This window comes from Cynoglossus semilaevis, chromosome 6 (assembly GCF_000523025.1).
Source record: "Cynoglossus semilaevis isolate Cse_v1.0 chromosome 6, Cse_v1.0, whole genome shotgun sequence".
NCBI lineage: Eukaryota > Metazoa > Chordata > Actinopteri > Pleuronectiformes > Cynoglossidae > Cynoglossus > Cynoglossus semilaevis.
This window is the reverse complement of record NC_024312.1, coordinates 11,527,461-11,536,879: the sequence shown is the minus strand read 5'-3', so window position 1 is coordinate 11,536,879 and position 9,419 is coordinate 11,527,461. Positions and strand designations below refer to the sequence as shown.

Below are 9,419 nucleotides of genomic sequence, written 5' to 3'. Positions count from 1 at the left end.
TTTGAATTCATGCCTCATTTGTGTTTTCTCCAATTTGTCCCGAGTGGGTTTTCAAAAATTGCTGTTCAAGCAAACACATTAAGCAGATCGAAATTGTTTCTCTTAAAATGTTGGAACATTTCTATCAGTGCTATCTGCTCAGAACTGAAAGAAGCTAGTTTAACTCAGGTACACCCATCAACTGGGCAGCTGATGGGTGTACCTTCATGGAAGAGTTGCAGACTAATAATAAACACAATAATCATAATAATATGTTTTGGGTTTAGGGAAAACTACAATAGATTAGTTAAATTAACTAAAATTACTAGAATAACTGTTTGTGCTAGCAAAAACTCTCATAACAAAACAGGAATTGTAATATTTCAATATTAATATTAATATAATGTTATTATACTATGAATTTACTTGATAATATCAAAAGAATATTCTCGTATGTTTGTACCATCACCTATGTACCATTACCTAGTTTCAAATGCAGGTAATGTAACGTGTGTATGTTGGCGATGGATAAACGAAGTTCTACTGCCCTCTTGTGACAGAACAGGCGTCTTAATAGAATTCAGATCGCCTGTTGTGTAGGAAGGAATAAACTGGATTGTTTCCCCTGTATGTGTTGATGTGATTAGCTGAGACCCTAACCCTAAGTGCTTTTACCCATGAAGTAGACATAACCAAGATTACAGTTGTGTAACAGCTTTGGAAAAAAAACTACACAACATACATTCGACATTTCTGTAGCAAACAAACAAACAAACATACAAAACAAAAAAACCCACCTATACTAAAATATGTATGTGTATATACAGTGTATGTATATACTGCACTGTATATCGGTCTTCACCCTGCTCTGTTCCTGTTCAAACTGATGAAAGCGTTTTAAATAATAGTTACTTAAATATATCTCAGGCTGACCTCGGGATTAACTGAACAACTGGTGTTACAGAGTCTGGTCGTACATGTTCGTGCCTTTATTACACCCCCCTTTTTAACATTATAAATGCTTCAGGTTTGTTGTGCAAGTTTTTTTTACATGCACATATGTTGCGCAGAAGGGATCCTAGTGAACATGCAGCACAGCTGACTGGGGATTGCCAAATCATTTCCTTGCCTGGGAATGGCGTAGCTCCAGCGCATTCCAGTTATATTTAGAGCCTTTAAATAGTGGAGTCGCCCCCTAGGCTTCGGTGACTCCACAGCAGGCTGCAGCAGGATAACACAATACCTCATGGAGACGTCCTTAGCCTGCCGTATGCCTGTATGGTATTCATTGTTGTAGTTTAAAGTGTGAACGTTTAATCTTTCATTTGAAGATCGAGTGATATAAAATGAAAGTTAATTTCAACATAAAAACAGTAAACATAAGCATAAAGGCGTTTTTGCACCTTAATGAGGCTATAAAGGCGTGTGGGAAGTACAGTTGTCTGAATGATAAATACAACTTCAATAAAACAGAGTATTCTGAATCTCACATCGCGACAGAATATATGCGATTAACCCATGAAACCGGTTGAAATCCCCTGCTATGATTTCTGGGTAAAGTGCGTCCCGGTATACGCCCATATTCTCGTAAAGGAGGCCATCCAGAACAGCTAGGCCCGGATGCTGCTGGATCAAATGGAAAGTTCAATTGATTAATTTGTTCGTTTTTTTCTCTTTCGCACCACGCTTTTATGACCCAGTGGACCGACATAAATGCAGACGTTTCGGTGTGATATAGGAAATGCAGGTATTGTGTAAAACGAGGGGACTATCAGCTTGACTTTTTACGGAGGCTACTTCTTCGGACGCGGAACTCCACTCGCTTAAAGGTAAATAGAACGAATGGGAATAATACTTTTGTCCTTTCAAAAATTAATTAAACGCCGTTTATATTAATCTGCCTGTAGACAGATGTATACTCATCATTAATATACTGCTAAGAAATGTAATTGCTTGAAGGTATGGTAGTTTGGTAGTGCAAACTACGCCCAAGTATTAAGCTAACGCCTGGCCCTGCAGTGTAGACCTTTAAGTTAGCTTTTCTTTGGCGGCTTCCAAATCTATGTCTCTCTAGTTTGAATTGATTACACTTTGTCTACGGGCTTTGTTTATGGAGTTACTGCTTTAAGACAAGCTATTGTTAACTAACACTGAGTTACCCGCTTAAAGGTCTGTAGCGTAGCCTCTAAATGAGAATCGAACACCAATGCTAAGCTAACAGTACAGAAAGTGGTTGTTGGACATGGCGCTTACAGGTTTTCTCACAAACGTAACTTGCAACCACGAGCTTAAACATTAGTAGGTTTTATTACATACACCCTGAAAAAGACCGAGCCAGATATTAACAGTATTAAAACTACGTAAACAGAAGAGAGAAAGGAGTAACGGGAAAAGAGACACGGTAGCCGTGTAGTAAAAAAAAAAAAGAAAAAATAAGAAAATTAACACATACACTTGCACTTACAGCACGTATACGTCAATTTACATTGACAATTTGCACATTGTTGTGTATTTAAATGTTACGTATCTATCCTTGATTTCGTGTTTGTTTAGTATACATTTTTAACCTGTTATTTAAAGGGCATATTTGGTCAGTGTGAATAACCCAAATCTTGTACAAATAAATCCAACCCATCGATTCATTTGACTTGTTCATTTTGATTGTTCACATTAACCTTGTTAACATTCTCATGTTCACAGTAGTACAAAGCAAATACATCTGCTACGAGTTACTAAAGTTACTAGACAGATAGGTATTGCATGCCAACTAGTATTTTGTGAAAACATAAAGTACTAATATTAGCAGGCATGCAGTGTAGCAACTAACCAGATCATGGAGGCATTTGGACCATTTGTGTAAACTGTATCCATCTACTACATCTATACTTTATTTTACATAGATATAGTCTTTTACACAGATAACTATTTGATTGTCAGAATAGGACTAGGTATTATGAAACCACTTTTACTTGTAATTGTTAAGTGAACTTTTAAAGCCTTATCTGGATTGCACTGCATGTTGTCAGTAGTCTGGGTGAAGATAAAATAGTTTCCTGACTGGTCATCGTAAACAACATAAATTCAAATGGCATTGAAGTACTGCAAAAAACAATTTTTAGCCAAATCCCCACCAAACCGCATGCTGTTGTGGACTAGGCAAAATTGTTTAACAGAACTCCGCCCTGAATTCAGGCTGTGCAGACCTGTGTGTAGTACTTTATGGGCTGCAACCTCTGAGGCTAACTGCTACTATTGATGGGTGTTACATCTTCTGTTTAAGGTTGTATTTGGAAAAGCTACTTTAAAGTGTTCTCCAAAATGTTTTCAACTACCCTTATTGTCTTTTTGTTATTTTGAGTATTTTTTGATAATTTTATTGTGCCCTTAATATAATGTTTTCTGAATGTATCTGTGGAAACGTGTATATTTGCCAGTGCAATATACTTTTCTTTGGTTCTGCAGGTGAATTATGACAGAATATAAGCTGGTAGTGGTGGGAGCTGGTGGCGTTGGCAAGAGTGCCCTGACTATTCAGCTCATCCAGAATCACTTTGTAGATGAATATGATCCTACAATTGAGGTAAGACTGTCTGCTGGAAGTATGCATATATGTAAATGTACATTTTCACAGTTTTCTTTAGAGTGTGTGTAAGTGGGACAAAAAAGAGAAGAAAGTGTAACAGCAGGTTTTTCTGGTTCTACTCTTTGGAAGAAACCAAACAGGTTCTAATAACTGCCTGCTTCCTCAGGGGGCTAGTCCAGTCTGCGTGAACAGTTTCATTAATACTGCCAATCAATTATCGATGTCATGTTGAATGTTAGGGCTTAACTACAGAATGTTGGAGTGCAAGATGCAATCTAAAACACCCTCAACTTCATTGTGAGAGTGTAATTATTTGTGTTAGATTGGGCAGCCACTAATGGGGTGAAAAACTAGACTAGAAATTGGGGCAGCAGTATGACCTACCCCAAATAAATGAGTCAATAACATAGTACAGGTACAGTGACACCTGGCATCAAGGGGTATGTCATCAGAAAGGTGACCTTGCAGAACAGTGCCATAATCAGGTTGATTGTTGGATAATAAATTGCTTTTTAATTAACTTTGACCATCGTGTCTTTCAGGACTCCTACAGAAAACAGGTAGTAATTGACGGAGAGACGTGTCTGTTGGACATCCTGGACACTGCAGGTCAGGAGGAGTACAGCGCCATGAGGGACCAGTATATGAGGACAGGCGAGGGTTTCCTCTGTGTCTTTGCCATTAATAACACCAAGTCCTTTGAAGACATTCACCACTATAGGTGAGCGATGAAACCATAGAACAGGAGATGTTACCCATCAAATGCATAGTTATTTAACATAAACAATATATAATATAAAATGTATGCCACATTATTTGCTTAAGCTGTAAGGTGATGGTATGAAGACAGAATCTTTTATGGTTCATTTCATTACTTCATTACGCTCTGATTCTTCCTGTCCTGTTTACTGCTCCCCCTTAAAAACCATTAAAAAGCAACACGAGTTGATGAGGTAAATTATAAATCTTGCGTATTAACATCCTTATGAGGAGACTGCAGATGCAACATGGCATCTCATTTTGTCTGGTTGAGCAGCTGCAAACTGTTCTTGTTTACTTAAACACCAAACCACACATGCATTAATACATGGATCCATTGATCACTGGGTTTGGTAAAATAATCATTTATTCCAATGGTAACATCCATAATCGAATATTTAAAAATAAAGCTTTACCGTCTCTAATGTCATCAACAGCTGGTGACATGTCATAAATGCTTAATATATGTCGCTGTGTCATGTAGATTCTTTAACCAATGGGATAATAATAATATAATTAAATATAACAGGTGTTACTAAGGCAGGTTCTACTAAAGATGCCTGAATGAGAGCCACAAATCAGGAGTTATGAGATTCAAGCAAGGAACCCTGTCTTAAGTTGATAGGTGGCAACAATTCTGCATTTATGGAATAAAGTGAGGAGGTGAGATAGACAAGAGAAACAATACACACTACAGAAACACAACCAACATGAGCTCCCACATTTTGCATTTTCAAATTTGTATTTTATTATTGTACCTGCTAATATTTTACAATTGTTTCATGTCATTTTTGTAATGATTAGCATCATAATTAAAATCAAATTTAATTGTAAGTAGATTCTCACCCCTCATGATCAGCTCATATATGATCTGAGGTGGAACACACAATGAAACTGTATCTCTTTATTCCACAGAGAACAGATAAAGAGAGTTAAAGACTCTGAGGATGTCCCCATGGTGTTGGTGGGAAACAAGTGTGACCTCCCGTCCCGGACAGTGGACACCAAGCAGGCTCAGGACTTAGCACGGAGCTATGGAATTCCCTTTATCGAGACCTCAGCCAAAACCAGACAGGTGAGACTCCAGATGAAGTGGGGCACACCCTCGAGGATCAAAATTTAATTTCGAGTCTGTCACACTACTGATGTAGTATTCTGCTACTGGTCTGTAGAGCTAATGGGGAGACGCTTCATTTGGTCTTGGGGGTGTGCTCGCTGGATGGAGAGGGAAACCACTTTTCAAAATGGGCTTGAAAATCTAATTTAATTTCTGCACTCAGTTGAAGCCAGTTTGACTGTAAAGGTTTGATTGGTTACGTGATTGTTAAAATTATCGTTCAAGTCTTGACTAAACCCTGTGGTGGTATTAATTCATGTACATTAATTTGTTTTGCCCATCTTTTCATTCTGTGATAAAGTTGCTTGGAAATGTTTCAGAAATGTCTTTGAAATCCTCTCTGGTTAATTAATATTGATTGGTGATAGTGTAATCATTAAATGTTGAATTACATCTTCATTGGGTCATCTGGAAAAAGTACCTCCTAAAAAAACTGCAAATCAGCAAAATCCACATCAACCAAAACAACTGTCAGTAATTACTCAGAGGCATTAATGATTCTGCTTACTGGTTGCTGTGATTAAGTGTTGGAACATTAGTAGTGGTAACATTGGATCAACTGGTGTGTTTAGTGAGCATGGCCTAAGATTGCTGGCTGAGGCAATGAACTGTAAACACATTCTTCTCTGATCTCTCTGACTCAGCGTAAATCATGGCTCCTTCTGGTGCAGGGAAATTAACACAATTTCTTAGAGATTTCTACCTGGGTCTACCAATAATTCAGTATCTACTGTATTCTGCTGCAATTTCACTGGCATCAGTCTTTTTCACTGAAGGTCATCCATTTGTTTGCAAATCTCATCCATTTTTAACTTGACCCTATGGGCATTTCTTATTATATAGTGTATCTACAAACTCCATTTCCAGAAAAGTTGCTCCGTGATACATTTAAAATGAATGTCTAAGAGAGAAAAACATTCTTTTTCACTGACCAACTTATTTGTGTTAACCACACACGTTAATTTGTCAGGCATTTTGTTAGAAAGGCGAAATACATTTTGTCACCTTATTATTACTTACTCTTTTCCCTTTTATAAAGAATGTATACATGCAACTGCTAAAGGTTATAGGAGATCAAATAACATTCCAGCATATGCTCTGAGAAAACACAGATGCTACATTTTATATGCCACACAATCCAGATGGTAAAGTGTGGAAAAAGTCCACTTCTGTGGTGGAGTCAAAACGTGTTTCTGTCAAGAAAACATCTTTCCTTTGATTTCCATAACATCTTTTCTAACTCCATTTAAAAAAATAAAAGTTCATAAATGTGCAATATCCAGTCCCACAACAACTGCCTTTGTCTAATCATTTTTGCAATGTGATTCTGAGTTGTTTTTTTTTTTAAATAGAATTATCTGGCTAGTGAAAACAATAAAAAAAACTGAACTAAAGAATAAATGAGTTAAAGACTGTAAGTTGAAATGTATTTTAGAGCTTTTCTGGGAATGGTTTTTGTAGAACATACATGCACCATATCTGTTAAAGAAGATTAAAAAGCTTTAGTGATACTCCACCCACATTATAAATGACTTGACTCCCACAGTGTGCACCATTATGACGCCTAATCACTCGATTAAGAAGTTTACATAGAATGTTTTATAAATCCTACTGTTTTGATACTGTATTCTTATAAATATTTGTATTTTATAATTTTAAAATCGTAAGCAACAGTTTTAAACTGATAAAATATGGATAATAGATATTTATTAATTTAGAAACATTTTCTTACATTTCTGGTGTTTATGTGCGTAACATAATTATAATACTGTATTATAACTATTACAATTGTTTTCTTTAGTTGACAAATTGCATTTCTGTGAGATCACAGCAGATTATTAAACAAGCTAAATATGCAGTGGCTGTCACTCGTGATGTAGCCAGTATGTTCCCATTTTGTTTACCTCAATGATTTAGACCGATGAAACAACAACAGACATTTGGCTGCATCAAAATGTTGATGTTTAAAATGTGGAGTAACAATATTAATTCGTTCTGACAATTGGCTTGTTTTGAAAATTTTGAAAAACTCTTAACAGCAAATCCAGAGAAGGCAAGCTGACTTATCTATCTAGACAAATAAAATTCTGAGGGAAGTATCAGTTAGACAGGTGATATGAGAGAAGTTACTGTACAGGTCCATCCACACTCCAGGCAGATTGGTTCCTTCTCACCTTTGTTTCTGTGGGCTGTAATGCAGCCATGTCATTTGTCCCTCTGTATTCCTAAACACTGAGGGACGTTGTGTCTCAAAACACAGAGAGTGGAAGATGCCTTTTACACTCTGGTACGGGAGATCAGGCTGTACCGGCTCAATAAGATGAGCAAGGAAGAAAAGACTCCACGGTGTGTCAAGCTTAAAAACTGTGTTGTGATGTGAAAGGGGTAAGTGTGTGCAGCCACGCTCCTATCAGCTCTCGGTGTGTGTTTCTTTGTGTTCACTGTGGTTGTGGAAAAGGCTCCTGGATTAAAAAAAATGCAGCAATGGCTGGTGCTTCATGGGTTCTCAAAGCTAACCTGCTCTTTGTGCTGGGGGTTAATGTGAAGCTTTTACATGAAGGTTACAATTGTTCATGATTCCTTGCCTTTCTGTGTCTTTGTGTCCTGGATGATTCTTGTCAAAGACTGTTTTCACACTGGGTTTAATTTAGACCAAAGTCACTCCCGAGATTCATTTCTGTTCATTTTCACTAGTGTTTATCCTCAATTTCATAGGAATCTGGAACCCTTTTAAATGTTTGCAAAACCTGGTGAAGCCACTCATGTGCATTGTTATAAAGAACCACCGGGATAAGCAAAAACAACACTATGTACATAAAATTGACTATTTTAGAATAATACTGTCCATCAAAAAAGAAAACATCTGACTATATGACCCCAGACCACAAGGTCAACTCAGGTTTTGTTTTTAAAAAGCCCTCTACAAGCTGTTTCTAAAACTTAGGCTTCCAGTGTGAAAGCATCCTAAAATCTACATGAAGAAAATGGTTTGGACTGTTGAGGCAGCATGTGTGAATAAATCGGATTATGGTGAAACTGGGACCAAATCATAAAACAGTTTTAGGGATGTGTTGAGTCCTTCAATGTCAAATCAGAGTCAAGCTACAAACACATGTTCTCGCATCTTGATTTCAGGTCTGGGTAAAGGCATGTAATCTTGAAGCATATTTGTGCTAAATTAATGCTGGGGTTATTGCTCGTATAACTTCACCACACTTTATCAAAAAAAGACTACTACTGTACGTGCACTGTGGATCTGAACTAACACACCGCAGTGCCTTAGTTACCATATTACCTTTTCATGATTAAATTGTATACATAATCAGACGTACAACATATTGGTCGCATTATGTTTTATGCAACTGAAAAAATGCCAATCTTCAACTCTGAAACGTTTGTTGAAGCGACTTGGCTGTAAAAATTATCGTGATGTCAACAAGCCCAGTAAATGTATGTGCAATAGTATGACAATGATGCACATAGAGTTGATCGCTTTTAATTGGTAATTGTAAAGGTTTAACATGTGTAGTGTACCATCTCTGATTTGACAAAGATATCAAGTAAATAATCTTGTCTTGTAAAAAAATGTTCTGATGTTGGGTGGCAGTATTTCTACTGATGTATTTATCACAAATGTTTTAGTTCTGCTTTTGTCTTAGTCAAAATTTAGTGATTTTAGAACCTTACCGATACATATTTTACAGCATTATTATTTTCCCAATACCATTTTATACAAACCAAGTCTTGGCTGCACGGTCAAAATGATAATCACCATTAATTTTTATCACCATTGAAATCACGATTATTATTCATGATTAATTATTATGTTGGGTAAAACTTATTTTATTGCACTTTCTATTTTAAACAAACACTCTTTGAATAAGGCTTTCAGTTTCAAATGAAACTCAAAATAAAAATAAATTATGAATAATAAAATTGAATATACTCAAGTCAAAAGGCTAATGAAAAATAATTATTTGC

At 36.6% G+C, this 9,419-nt stretch overlaps 1 protein-coding gene across 4 annotated transcripts in view; it reads left to right on the top strand.

Annotated features, from left to right (window-relative positions):
- The first annotated feature begins 1,523 nt into the window (after nucleotides 1-1,523).
- Nucleotides 1,524-9,419, top strand: part of kras (v-Ki-ras2 Kirsten rat sarcoma viral oncogene homolog) — an 11,687-nt gene continuing 3,791 nt past the window's right edge. The window contains exons 1-5 of one of the 4 annotated variants that reach the window (XM_008311971.3): nucleotides 1,524-1,808; nucleotides 3,442-3,559; nucleotides 4,105-4,283; nucleotides 5,237-5,396; nucleotides 7,699-7,823. In XM_008311971.3, the coding sequence (XP_008310193.1) occupies nucleotides 3,449-3,559; nucleotides 4,105-4,283; nucleotides 5,237-5,396; nucleotides 7,699-7,818 (570 nt within the window). In that variant the 5' untranslated portion in view covers nucleotides 1,524-1,808; nucleotides 3,442-3,448 and the 3' untranslated portion in view covers nucleotides 7,819-7,823. Of the gene's footprint in view, nucleotides 1,809-3,441; nucleotides 3,560-4,104; nucleotides 4,284-5,236; nucleotides 5,397-5,472; nucleotides 6,715-7,698; nucleotides 7,824-9,419 lie in introns of those variants that run through there. The other 3 variants (XM_025056208.1, XM_025056209.1, XM_008311972.3) reach the window with 3 other exon arrangements.